Consider the following 14,615-nt stretch of genomic DNA (forward strand, 5'->3'; position numbering starts at 1 on the left):
TTATGAGTGGAAGAAGTCAGGTCGTTAACATCAGGAGAGGAGTGGATAAGGCATCTGAAAAAAATGTGGTTGAGAAGTTTAGGTTGGTGTCACTTGGCTGATTAAGTAGAGAGAGGGTAGTTAGGCTAATTAATAGGCTGTAAACTGTTGCGTTAATTCAAATTATATGGGGTTTTGATCACCATACGGTTGGAATAAGTATGATTGTGGGGATAATCGTTTTTAGCATTGTAGAAGATTTAGGTTTTGTACATAGTCTATTCCATAAGTGTTGGAGACTATAACTAGAAGAGCTAGTCCAACTGCTGCTTCACAGGCTGCGAATACTAGTAGGATGATTGGAAATATAAATGATAGTGTGAAGTGGGTATTAAGGGCTGTTAATGTAATTAGAACAAATAGTGAGAGTATTATGCCTTCTAGGCATAGAAGGGATGATATTAGATGGGATCGATAGACTAGTATGCCTAGAAGAGCTAGGATAAATGCTAGGAAGATATTAATATAGATTGAAGGCATTTTGATAATTATGGTCTTACCATAGTCTAATGAGTCGAAATCATTTATTTTAACTAAACTAATTATCATATTCAACTCATTCTAGTCCTTTTTGGATTCATTCGTAGGCTAATCCAAGGGCTAAGATTGAGATTAACATAAGTGCTATGATGAGGACTAGGTTTAAATTATTAAATTGTGCGGCTCATGGGAGTGGGAGGAGGAGAGCAATTTCTAGGTCAAAAAGTAAAAATGTAATGGCTACTAGAAAAAATTTTATAGAGAAAGGGAGTCGTGCTGATCCTATGGGATCGAATCCGCATTCATAAGGGCTTGATTTTTCTGAATAGATATTTAATTGAGGGAGTCAGAATGCAATTGTAACTAGGACTAAGGAAATGGTGGTGTTAATTAATAGAACTAGTATCAGGTTTATTACTCTTTTTTGGGTTGGAGCCAAAACTAACTGATTGGAAGTCAGCTGTACTAGTTGATACTAAAAGAGTATGACCCTCATCAATAGATTGATACATATAGGAATAGTCAGACTACATCTACAAAGTGTCAGTATCATGCGGCTGCTTCAAAACCAAAGTGGTGGTTCGATGTAAAGTGAAAGTTAAATTGTCGTAGAAGGCAGACCGTAAGAAAAGTGGACCCAATGATGACGTGAAGACCGTGAAATCCTGTGGCTATGAAGAATGTTGATCCGTAGACTCCATCTGAAATAGTAAAAGATGTTTCGTAATACTCCGATGCTTGAAGTAGGGTAAAATAGATACCTAGGAGAATGGTAATGGCTAGAGCTTGCTGTATGTTTTTGCGATTGCCTTCTATTAAACTGTGGTGGGCCCAGGTGATTGAGACTCCTGAAGCCAGGAGGACTGAAGTGTTTAGTAGCGGCACTTCAAGGGGATTAAGGGGGTTGATGCCTGTTGGAGGTCAGCATCCTCCTAGTTCTGGGGTAGGAGCTAGGCTTGAGTGGTAGAAGGCTCAGAAGAAGCCCGCGAAAAAGAATACTTCTGAGATGATAAAGAGAATTATGCCATATCGTAGACCTTTTTGTACAATAGGAGTATGGTGGCCTTGGAATGTACCTTCTCGTACAATGTCTCGTCATCATTGGTATATGGTGAGAGTGTTGGTTACTAAGCCGATTAATAGAAGTGAGGGGGAGTTAAAATGAAATCATATGGCTAGGCCTGATGTCATAAGAAGGGCAGATAGGGCTCCGGTGAGTGGTCAGGGGCTTGGGTTGACTATATGGTAAGCGTGAGTTTGGTGTGTCATTAGGTATTGTCATGTAGGTATAGGCTTACAAGGAGAGTAAAGACGTAAGCTTGGATCAAGGCTACGGCGAATTCTAGAATTGTTAGTAGAATAAGGATAATAAAGGTAATTAGGGCTGTTGTTGGACTAATTGAGACTAAAGCTAGTGCAGCGCCTCCAATAAGATGTATGAGAAGGTGGCCTGCTGTGATATTGGCTGTAAGCCGTACGGCTAGGGCTATAGGTTGAATGAAGAGACTAATAGTTTCAATAACAATTAGCATAGGAATAAGAGGAATAGGGGTTCCTTGTGGGAGGAAATGGGCTAGTGACGCCTTAGTTTTGTATCGAAACCCGGTGATTACGGCTCCTGCTCATAGGGGGATTGCTATCCCTAAATTTATTGATAATTGAGTTGTTGGTGTGAATGAGTGAGGCAGGAGGCCTAGGAGGTTGGTTGAGCCAATAAATATGATTAGGGAAATTAGTATTAGAGATCAGGTTCGTCCTTTGGGGGAATGTATTAATATTATTTGCTTTAAGATAAGTTGGGCTAATCATTGTTGGGTTGAGACTAGTCGGTTGTTAATTAGTCGGCTAGGGGAGGGAAATAGTAAAGTTGGGAATATGATAATTAAGGCTACAATAGGGAGCCCTATTAGTGTTGGGGTAGCGAAAGAGGAGAATAAATTTTCGTTCATTTTGTTTCTCATGGGCAAGGGAATGAAGTAGACTCAAGTGCTTTTAGTACTGGGTTCATAGGGTATGTGTATTTGTGGAATTTGAGTTGTATTAGGATAAATAGTGAAAGAATTATGGCGACAATGGTAGTAAATCATGTGGATGTGTCAAGTTGTGGCATTTCACTATGGAGAGACTATTTAACTCTCACTCTCTAGCTTAAAAGGCTAGCGCTGTTTAGCTTCATAGCGAGTCTAAATCATAGATAGGGATCAGTTTTCGAAGTGTTTAAGTGGAACTATTTCGAGGACAATAGGTATAAAGCTATGGTTTGAGCCACAAATTTCTGAGCACTGACCATAGAAAAGTCCTGGTCGAGTTGAGATAAGTGTGGCTTGATTTAAGCGTCCGGGAATGGCATCTGTTTTTAGTCCTAGTGATGGTACGGCTCATGAGTGAAGTACGTCTTCCGAGGAGATTAGCATGCGGATTGGGAGTTCTATGGGAAGTACAACTCGATTGTCAACTTCTAGTAGTCGTAGGTCACCTGGATTCAGGTCTGATGTTGGGATCATGTAAGAATCAAAATTTAAATCCTCATAGTCTGTGTACTCATAGCTTCAATATCATTGGTGGCCTATCGTTTTTACTGTTAAAGAGGGGTTGTTGATTTCATCTATTATATATAGGATTCGTAGGGAGGGCAGCGCAATTAAAATAAGAATAATGGCTGGGAGGATGGTTCAGATTGTCTCTACCTCCTGAGCATCCATTGTGCTTGTGTGAGTGAGCTTTGTAGTTAATATAAGAGAAATAATATAAAGGACTAGGGAGCTGATTAGAAAGACGATTATGAGAGTGTGGTCATGAAAGTGAAGTAATTCTTCTATAATAGGGGATGAGGCATCCTGAAAGCCCAGTTGGAAGGGGTACGCCATAAAGATATATAGGAGTTGAACCTATAAATTAACTTCGACAAAGTTATGTAATGGTTTTACTATATATATATAGTAATATGTGTGTGTGTGTGTATATATAGATAGTGAGAGAGAGAATAGTTGTTACACACATGAATTTTATGCCAGTACCATGCTGTTCTAAAAACTGTAGCTTTGTAGTATGCTTTGAAGTCAGGTATTGTGATGCCTCCAACTTGATTTTTCTTGTTCAGGATCGCTTTGGCTATTCAGAGTCTTTTGTGATCCCATATAAATTTTAGGATTCCTTTTTCTACCTCTGTAAAGAATGTCATTGGTATTTTGATACAGATTGCATTGAATCTGTAGGTTGCTTTAGGTAATATAGACATTTTAATGATACTGATTCTTCTGATTCATGAGCAAGGACTATCTTTCCATTTTTTGTGTGTCCTTGATGATTTATTTAATCAGTGTTTGTTCATTTTCATTGTAGAGATCTTTTACTTCTTTGGTTACATTTATTCCTAAATAATTTTTTCCTGTGGCTATTAGGAATGGGAATTATTTCTTGATTTTTCTTTCTGTGAGTTCATCCTAACGTTACAAAAAAGCTACTTTTTGTGTGTGTGTTTATTTTGTAACCTGCAACTTTACTGAATTGGTTAGTCAATTCAAACAGCTTTTTGATGGAGTGTTTAGGTTTTTCCACGTACAACATCATGTCATCTGCAAACATGAATAATTTGACTTCCTCGTTTCCAATTTTTATGCCCTTTTGTTCTTTCTCCTTCCTAATTGCTCGTGCTAAAACTTCTCGTGCTATAGAATAAGAGTGGTGAAAGTGGACATCCTTGTCTTGTCCAGATCTGAGGGGAAATTCTTTCAGATTTCCCCCATTCCTTATGAAGCCTTTATCATTTTGAGGAATGTTTTTCTGTACCTTAGGTTTTTAATCATGAAGGGGTGTTGAAGCTTGTCAAATGCTTTCTCTGCATTTATTGAGATGAACATATGGTTTTTGTTCTTCATTCTGTTGGTGTGATTTATGATGTTTATTGATTTATGAATATTGAATTGCCCTTAGATTTCTGGGATAAGTCCCACTTCACCAAGATGTATGATCTTTTTCTTGTGGTTTTGAATTCTATTTGCTAATATCTTGTTTAGAATCTTTGCATCATCTACGTTCTGTAGTTTGCTTTCATGTCATGTCTTTGTTTAGTTTTGGTATCAAAGTAATGCTGACCTCATAAAAAAGAATTTGGCAGAGTACATCCAATTCAATATTTTGGAATAATTTGAAGAGTATTGTAGTTCCTTCCTCTTTGAATATTTTGTAGAATTCAGTAGTAAAGCCATCAGGTCCAGGACTTTTCCTTGATGGAAGACTTATGATTACTGCTTCAATCTCATTGCTTATTATGGTTCTTCTCAGGTTGTCTATATCATCTTTAGTTTATCTTGGTGGGTTATATAGATCTAGGAATTTATCCATTTCTTTGAAATTTTCCAGTTTATTAGCATATAGTTCTTCCTAGTAGCTTCTTATGATCCTTTGTATTTCAGTGGTGTTGGTTGTAATGTCTCATTTTTCATCTCTAATTTTATTTATTTGAGGAAAGCAATGCAGCTCCTCTGCCCTAAGCCCAGCAGTTGCTCAGACCCCAGTGAGCCCTCCAAGCTGAGTAAGTAAGCCAATGGATGACTGTGGAATTCCCTCTCCTCTAAGACTGCTAGTGGCAGGACTCCCAGTGATTTCTTCCTACCTTGAGGTGGTAAGATGGTGGCTCATATCCAACAGCTGGCTGTGCTCAGTGGCTGGCTGCAGTGGTGTTTCTATCTTCTCTTTTCCCATGGAGTCTTTGTTGTTGTTTTCTTTTTGCTTCTTCACTGAAAATTTCTGTCAGACTCCTGGAAATGTATCCTTCCTTTGTTCTTTTCCTATCTCAGAGCAGCTTAAGTTAGTGTGGCCATACCCTTATTCAGCCATCTTGGATTCCTCAACTGCTGATACTTGAAACTGAAGCTCTTGATTATTATCTGTTGCCACATAGAAAATTTCATTTTTAGGAAATCAAGTCTTTCATATCTCTTTATGTCAGTGTGTGAGTAGTTATTAAGACAATTCTGAAAACAAAATGGATGGAAAACAAAGTTTTCAAATGTTAAATAACTTTAATTGGACAGTTCACAGAGTTTCTACTTCTTTAGCACTCATGGTACTTATGTGAGTTAATCCTGTTGTTTGTATAATTGAAATGATATAAACAACTAAGGAGCTGATTTAGAATATGAAGTCCCAAAGATGCCTGTACTTGGGGCCAGTGCTATGGCATGGGAGGCTAACCCTCCTCCTGTAGCACCAAGAGACGCTGGTTTGTGTCCCCACTGTTCCTCTTCCAATCCAGCTCTCTACTAATGCCTGGGAAGGCAGTGGAAGGCTCAAATGCTTGGCCTGCACCATGTGGGAGACTCGGAAGAAGCTCCTGGCTCCTAGCTTCAGATAGGCCCAGCTTCTGCCACTGTAGCCATTTGGGGAGTGATCCAGCAGATGGAAGACCTCTCTTTTTGTCTCTCCTACTCTCTGTAACTCTGCCTCTCAAATAAATAAATAAATAAATGATACCTGTACTTGGACATACATTGTTGTTCATACTATTCCAGACTGAATTGTAGTGAAACTTCACTTCTTTATGAAGCATTTATGGCGCCTGCATTGTCTAACTGGTTTAACCACTACCCAGTGATGCTGGTATTCCATATGGGCATTACTTGGAGTCCCAGCCTCTCCACTTCCCATCCTGCTCCCTGCTAATACACCTGGGAAAGCAGTGGAAGATGGCCCAACTCCTGCTATCCACATGGGAGACCTGGATAGGGTTCCAGGTTCCTGGCTTTGGCCTAGCCCAGCCCTGGCTGTTGCAGCCATTTGGGGAGTGAATCAGTGGATCAGGATCTCTTTGTCTCTCTCCCTCTCCCTTATTCTCTTTCTCTCTCCCTCTTTTCTCCTTTCTCTCTCCTTTCCCTCCCTCTCTGTAATGCTGCCTTTCAAATAAATATTTTTTTAAAAAAGCATTTATTACTTATTTTACCAATATAAGATTATCCTCTTGTCTAGTTTTAAACATTATATTTTACTATAACTTTTATAAATTAATTTTTATTATTTGTAATAAAATATCTAACATGTACCCCTCAAATTTGTATTTTAGGCTTTTTTCAGACACCCAAATGTTATTCCCAATCTGAAGTTACTTTCAGATTCTTCCGGACAGTGGGTTACATTAGGTAAATAAAATTAATTTCAACTTTTCAGTTGAATATTTTACTATTATAACAAAATGTTGCCTCAGGAATTTTCATTATTAAAATGCAAATCATGAGTAATGACTCATATGTTTGATAATATCAAAATCAAGTGTGACCAGCTGTGCAAGGCTTACCTTACATCTCTCTCCTGGGAGTCTACTGCTACTGTCCTGGCTTAGCATATGAGAGTAATTTTTCTTTTTCTTAATTTGGATAATATTTAATGTGTATCTTCCATATATACTTTGCTAGATTCAGGGAACATTAAGGTAAATAAGAGAAAACCTGTTGTCAAGGAACTTGTTGATAGGTTAAGATATGTTTGTGTAGTAATGCATCACGGGTGCCACTACAGAAGTAAGACCCAGATGAGGAGTATGGTCAGTTCTACCCAGAAGGAAAGGATCAGAAATGATTCCACTGATACAGGGATGTTTATGCAAAATTTCATTTAGAGTGGGGACATGGATTTCTGACAGAGGAATCAGCTACCACAGAACATATTTTAAGAATAATAATTAAGTGGAGGACAGAGTCTTAAATTCTCAAAAGGAGAACTTTATATAGATCACATTTTCATAATACACTTAAAGAAAATTACCCAAATAGTTGAACACTAGGCAATACTCACTTAAATCTCTTAAAGATCTAAAACAATTTGCCTTTCTAACTTACAGATTTGCTTGGCACTCATTACTGCTTCAATATCTCCTATTTCTCCCTTTGGGAATGGAAGTGACTATTTCTCTTTGTCTCACCAATCTATTTTGGCAACACATTTGTCCTATTTCATAAGTTCATAGCTGGAGAGGAATTTTGCTTCAGGAAAAATCATACCTCAAGTCTCACCAATGTCTACTTTAGACAACATTTAAATGTGACTTTAGGCTTTAAAGTTGATACTTGAGTGAGCTAAAGCGTTCAAACTTGTAATAGAATGAATGTATTTTTGCATGTGATAAAAAATTAACTTGGGGGGGGACAAAATGCTATTTAATGAGTTGTATTCCCCAAAACTTATATTTTGAAGCCCTGTGAGTCCCTGCACATAAGCTCATCTAATTCTAATTCTTTCCCTTCTTCTAATACTATCACATTGAGGGTAGAGGTTTAGCATGCCAATTTTGAAGGCAGTATACAGTAAAATAGCAATGCTATTTTCATACCTCAGGATAAATGGTTTGAATTTAAATTATTTTTCTTAGCATCCAAACCCTCTTACCACTCCCCAAATCAGAGTAAGGGCAGATTTATTAAAGTGGCCCAATGTCAGTCGCTCATCGTGTGGCCACAAATCACTTATCTAAAACTGTCAGGCTCTATACTGCTCTTGTTCTTTGGTTTTTCAACAGTGCTTGAACTGCTCTATCATTTTCTATGGCCTTCTTTTCATTTTAATCCCCTAGAGGATTTTGTCTCTGAAACAAAAGAAACTGCAGCATAGCTTTTGAAATTACTGAGGCATACACAGTTCCAGTTCCTGGCTCCAGGCAACCTTTCCTCCACATTAGCCTAGCACAGGATCTTGGGAGCAACAGCAGGTCCTAGCATGACTCTGGGTGGACAGCCAAAATAGTGCAAACTATTGCTCATTTTCTTAGTCTTCTCAATCACAAGCTAGCTACTTCTCAGTGCTTCTCAAAGGTATCTAGGGAACAGATATGCCAAGGGCCATCACACTTTGAATAAAAGAACACCACCTACTCTGAGTAAATTTATGTGTATATATGTACATAAAGGAGCGACTGACTGAAGTAATAATAAAAATATTTAATCTTTATGACTTTCTGTAATTTAATAGACCCTCTAGTAGCAGAAAATCTATTCCTAAAGATGCCTTCAGGGAATAATGTGGAGTAAGGGAAAGGCATGTTGGGGAGGGGGGATGCAGAGAACTAGAGCTACAAGAGAAAAATAAACAAAACAAAACATCGTTGTTCCAGATTTCTCTGATTCTGAATTTGTGATAAATTTCAAAGCCGCACTTCATTAAGTTACCTCAACTTGGAAAGATTTTTTGGAATAAACACTAAAAATGAGACCACACAGGAGAAATTTTTTAATAGCAAGAAAATGTTTTCAAGTGAACCCTAAGGATCACTTCAGAAACATGTTAATTAAAATTTTTATAGAAACTTATAAAGCATTAAATGTAATATAAATTCAAAGTCTTATAAAGCAATTATTATGCTTTTTAAAATTTTTGTTTATTTGAGAGAAAAAGAGCTCCCATTTGCTGGTTCATTTTCTCAAGTGCCTGCAAAAGATAGGGGAGGAAGAATTCTGGTCTCCCACATGGGTGACAGGAACCCAGTGACCTGAGCCATCACTGTTGCTTCCTAGGGTTAGTATTAAGAGAATGCTAGGAGCAGAGCTGTCAAACCAGGGCACTCTTAATGTAGGACGCAGGCATGTTAACCAGTGTCTTAGCTACTAGACCAAATGCCCACCAAAATTCTTACACCTTTATATGCAGTTTTCATAGATGCACTAAAAGTGGTCTGAGAAATTCCAGTTATACAAAATAATTCATTTTTCAAGTGTTTTCTAATTTACATTTATCTAGTCCTGAAATGGTGAGATTTGTTACAAACTTATTAATAATAAATGAATAGACTGAAAAGTCAGAATTTAACAGACTCCCTAAGCTAATGTGTCTTTTGAATTCAGTCCTGTGTTTAATGGTGGGATCCCTTTATAGAAATACAGTATTAGTTGGGGGCTGGCATTGTGGCATAGCAAGTTAAGCTGCAACCTGCAGCACTGGCATCCTATATCAGACTGCCAGTTGAGTCCTGGCTGTTCAGCTTTCAGTCCAGCTCCCTGCCAATGCTCCTGGGAAAGCAGCAGAAAATGGCCCAAGTATTTGGTCCCAAGTGTCAGACTCTTGGCTTCAGCCTAACTCCACCCTGGCCGTTGTGGCCATTTGAGGAATGAACCAGTAGACTGGAAGCTCTGTCTCTGTCTCTCCCTCTCTCTGTGTCACTCTGCATTTCAAATAAATAAAATAAATATTTAAAATAGATATATTGTTAGCGATTTTGTCATTATGTGAACATCATTGTGTATTATAGGTACCTAGATGACCCATACTCCTTCTTGCCTCTTGATGCGGTCAGGACATGCAGTAACATAATACGTATGAAGTTCCTGCCAGTGTAATACAGCATACTGTTTTACATGACTATTTTATAAGTAGGAGTATGCTCTACAATAATGATAAAAAGGACAGTAAAAGTAAGCAACTATAGTATACAACAGAGTCATTTATTTTCTTTATTGGGTATTATATACTATACATGCCCATAATTGTATCGCTATACTTTTATATGACTAGCAATGCAGTAGGTTTGTTTATACCAGCATCACCACAAATACATGCATTGTACTATTGCCACTAGGTGGTAGGAAGTTTTTGCTTCATCTTAATCTCACGGAACCACCATTGTACATAAGGTCTGTCATTGACTAAAATGTCATTATTTGGTGCGTGATTGTGTATCAAAACATATGTTGTACTTGGTTACTTCTTAGAATCTTTGCATAGTGATTTATTTTGGAAGTAATTGAAAATACTAAATTGATTTGTGTATCTCTGTTCTTTATAAAATACCTTTTTTTCAGGAACTGAAGTGAAAAAAATTGAAGCTATAAATGTTCCTTGCAGACAGCTTTCAATGTCATTTTTTGATCGGTTATATGATGAAAATATTGTCCGAGACAGTGGACATATCGTTAAGTGTTTAGATTCTTTTTGCGACCCATTTCTCATTTCTGATGAGTTACGAAAAGTAAGTACAGCTTTTTCAAATTTCATGGTAGAATTTTATTCAGGAAATACAAAATGTCAAAAACTTTTGCCTGTCTAAAACCCATACATACCTCTTGTTAATAAATGATGAGCAGTATTAATCATTACATTGATATATTTTTTATTGGGTGGTACTTATACTGTCAACTCAATTATTTGTGTAATTCAGTAGTTCCCAGTGGGGTGCTATTGACATCTGATGGCTAGGTGCTGCTAAAAATCATGCAGTCTTTTATAGCCAAGTTACTTGAGCCACAATGTCAGTTGTGTGCAAGTAGAGAAATCCTGGCCTATTCAATTAATGTCTACTTTTCTTCAATATGAGATTCTTATGAAATTAAGAATAAAAAACATTACTAGAGTAGAAGAATGTTTTCCTTATTGATATGAACAATAAAGTCATTTGATTAGCTAAACTAAATTTTGTTTTAGTGAAAAGTACACTGAACCTAGAATAAGATTTATTATTTATGTAATCGTAGACAAATCATTCAATCTCTTGAGTTTCAGAATCTTATCTATTTAACACAAAGATGAAAATGCCCATTCTACCCTCCTAAAATCATTGATAAAATGAATTGAGGGAGAATTTAAATATATTTTTAGAAAGCATGAAATGCTATTAAAATGAAATATGATATTATCATTATTGAGAGTATTAAAAAGTGATTAAAAATTACAGCTTTGATATCAATTATATATTATATATTGGCACCCATGTGGGAAACCCAGAGGAAGCTCCTGCCTCCTGGCTTCGGATCAGCTCAGTTCTGGCTGTTTCAGTCATCTGGGGAGTGAACCGGCAAATGGAGGACTGACTCTCTCTCTCTCTCTCTCTCTCTCTCTTTCTCTTTCTCTTTCTCTTTCTCTTTCTCTTTCTCTTTCTCTTTCTCTCTGCCTGTGCCTCTACCTGTTAACTCTGCCTTCAAATAAATAAATAAATCTTTATTTAAAAAATAAAAAAGAAGGTACTATTCAGGACATGTTGGTCAATATTTCCCTTCTTTTGTGTATGGCTAATTTCAGCTCTTTTCTTCATTGGTCTACTCTGGCTAAGGGTCTCAAGACCCTTGCATCTAACTTCAGAGAATTCACCATCACTTCTACAGAAAGATCCCCATCAATAGACTAGTTTAAAAGAAGAATTTGTTTTCCAGCAGAATGATCTGCAAAACTTCGTGCTACCTGTCTTATTTACTACCATGAATAACATCTCTATTCCTGAGGTGGTGGGATTCAGTGTTTTTCTGCTGCTTGCCTGTATGCTCTGTTCTTGTGCTCCTTGTTATTCTGTGGCAACAGCAAGGGTTTTTAATTTGATTGTTTTTGGGGTGAAAAACAAATAACTTAAGCTTTAGCTGGAACTACAAAGGGCTCCTCATTGTACAGCACAGATGTTCCTGGCAACTGTAATGTAAATACTGATAACCTCCTTCCTGACTACAGTGCAGGAGTTTGACTCATTAGCAGCTGCATACCTGAGGTCTGCAAGGGGAAAGAGATCTGTATGTAAATGGAGAGAGTTAATAGCTATAGAATATTTTAACATTATTTCCAAAAAATTAAGTTACTGTATTTTTTAAAAAATGGCAGAAGCCTAATCCAATATTTGAGTGTGTTCCTGTAAGGAATGCATTAACTATTCCCTCTTAAGTGCTTTATCCACCCTTGTGTTAAGCTAGATCTTCAGATAGCTACAAACATGGGCTTTGATAGCACATAATTTCCTTACAGGGAGGAGAGTTGGAAGGAAGAGAGGCAGGGAGAGAGGTAGGAAGGGAGGGAAGGGAGATATGCAAGTGTTAGATGTGGCACACCCAGAGAGCAATAAACTATGGACCACTTCCTCTTGCCTGTCTTCTACCATATACAAGTATAAACTTGGCTTTCTTCAAGTCATTGTAAATAAACTGTATGGATAATACCATGGAATTTATTATTTTAAAATGCCATTTATATAGTGACCTTGTGTCATTTTCAAATTGTAAATAAGCTTAATCAGTTTTCCTAAATAAGTATTCTTCTTGCTACCAGATGGCATTCTTACATAACATCATGTTTCCTTCATTTACTTATATGGTATATTATTAAGTGTTAGGCACAATTCTTATGTGGCCTTTCTCTGTCTAGAGTTCTTTATATATATGTTTTCTCTTGGTATTTTATTTTTTTGGTTAAAGTTTTTTATCTTTCATTATTTTGGTCTTATTGTATCCATATTATATTGTTAGCTATTTCACATTCTTTTAAAAAAAAGATTTATTGATTCATTGATTTATATGAAAGGTAGAGTAACAGAGGGACAGACAGAAAAAGACATCTTCCATCTGCTGGTTCATTCCCCAAGTAGCCACAATAGGCAGGGCTGGAGCCGGCTGAAGCCAGGAGCCAGGAACGCAATCCTGGTCTCCCAAATGAGTGACAGGGACTCAAATACTTATCTTTCACTGCTTTCCCAAGCACATTAGCAGGAAGCTAGATTGGAAGTAGAGTAGCCAGGATTGCAATCTGATATGGGATGCTGGCATTGCAAGCATCAGCTTAACCTGATGTACCATAACACTGTCCCATTCAAATTCTTTTTGAAAGTAGGCAGGATATAAAAAAATTCAAGAGAATAAACATAATAGTCTACTTTTCATTTATATTCTTGTTCATACTCACTACCATCAATAAATTAATCAATTGTTTGTGTGACTAATGGTGCAAGAATATCTCCCACATCAGACCTAGTTGAGTGTTAACAAAGTCTGAGGAGACCAAGAGTCAGTGTAGATATTTAGTGTATGAAGTAATCTTAGAAAGGAGAGCGGGAAAAGGGGAAGAGAATTTGAGGCTCCAACACCTGCATAGTTTAAACTTGAGTAAGGATAAGAGACATGGTGATCCAAACATTGTAAAGTGAAAGCACTTACAAAATGACCACTAGTGTGTAAGTCAAAATGATGAGGAGATATCTTATGAGATGGAGAAGTTTTCCCATTGGTTTGTGCTCCCATTAATTTCCAAATAAGATTTGAGGTGCCCTCACACTAGATATACAATGGCACTAGAATAATTACTAAATATTTACACTAGGGCTAAGAAATTAAGCAGAACAGAAGGCTTAGCTTCTGTGTTTTAAAATTTAAAATTTGATTTTTTTATTGAATGTCAGTACCTAATGACAAAAAAGAAGCATAGATCTGTATAGCTGCGTCTCCAGCTTCGTCAGTTCTGCTTCTTAAAGTAGATCTAAGGTTATTTTTAAGTATATAAATTGAAACTTCTAAAAAATTGTCATTTTAGGTTTTATTAGAGGAAGACTCAGAAAAATATGAAGTATTCAGCCAGCCAGATAGAGAAGAGTTCCTGTTTTGTCTTTTTAAACATCTTTGCCTTGGTGGATCCCTTTGTCAGTATGAAGATGAGATTTATCCATATCTGGAAACAACAAAGTTTATCTATAAAGATCTGGTGAGGTAATATTGCTAGATAATAACATGTAAATCTTTAATGAGTAAAGCAATGTATTTGTTAATCATGTTGGAATTCCGCAGTATCACTTGTGGTCATATTAGCAAGCAAAGTGTAGAAAAACAGCATTACTTTGAACCCCTCTCACAAAATTTCTGGATATCCCTGATTCTCTTACAGTTCTCCATTCATTCACCATCTTCTTCATCTCTTGTTCCCTCATGCAGACCTTCCACCTACTGTATTGCTTATTAGCAACTACCATCTTGCAGGCCTCCTTCTCCCTGTACTCACCAACACTAGACCTTTCAAATAGCAAAGGAACACAAGAAATCTCTTAGAATCTTTGAGTTTGCTTGACTAACAATAAAAAAATTACTACCTTTGTTCCAAAGAGGTGGAAGAATTTTCATCTAGGTGTAATCTTTGCCTTTTCTAATTAATTCTGAAGCTATACAATTTGTTTTTGGTATTCTACCAGGGCTTTTGTTTTTCTTTAAAGATCAAATGAGAATTAAAACTTTACAACTTTTTAAATCTATACTTGTATTTTGACTGAAGCAAATGATGTTTGTTTGAATCATCCTTAGAAGCAAAAAGGGTAGAATAGGAGAAAGCAAATGGTCCTAGGGCTCGTTATATAATATTTATTTTAATAAAAAAGCAATAGA

At 36.8% G+C, this 14,615-nt stretch overlaps 1 protein-coding gene and 1 further gene across 11 annotated transcripts in view; one reads left to right on the forward strand and one right to left on the reverse strand.

Annotated features, from left to right (window-relative positions):
• Nucleotides 1-14,615, forward strand: part of CFAP300 (cilia and flagella associated protein 300) — a 33,916-nt gene that overhangs the window by 10,185 nt on the left and 9,116 nt on the right. For 4 of the 10 annotated variants that reach the window (XM_008262188.5, XM_017343714.4, XM_089333173.1 and 1 more), the window contains exons 3-5: nucleotides 6,581-6,656; nucleotides 10,302-10,468; nucleotides 13,777-13,949. In XM_008262188.5, coding sequence (XP_008260410.1) covers nucleotides 6,581-6,656; nucleotides 10,302-10,468; nucleotides 13,777-13,949 — 416 coding nt within the window. The remainder of the gene's footprint in view (nucleotides 1-6,580; nucleotides 6,657-10,301; nucleotides 10,469-13,776; nucleotides 13,950-14,615) is intronic. The other 6 variants (XM_089333192.1, XM_089333184.1, XM_089333196.1 and 3 more) reach the window with 3 other exon arrangements.
• Nucleotides 1,008-1,370, reverse strand: LOC100328615 (adenosine A1 receptor; the record flags this gene model as incomplete). Its single annotated transcript, NM_001171073.1, is given in 1 exon segment — nucleotides 1,008-1,370. The product of NM_001171073.1 is annotated as an adenosine A1 receptor (mRNA).

Source organism: Oryctolagus cuniculus, chromosome 1 (genome assembly GCF_051225735.1).
Source record: "Oryctolagus cuniculus isolate XC-2025 breed Fujian yellow rabbit chromosome 1, ASM5122573v1, whole genome shotgun sequence".
Classification (NCBI taxonomy): Eukaryota; Metazoa; Chordata; class Mammalia; order Lagomorpha; family Leporidae; genus Oryctolagus; species Oryctolagus cuniculus.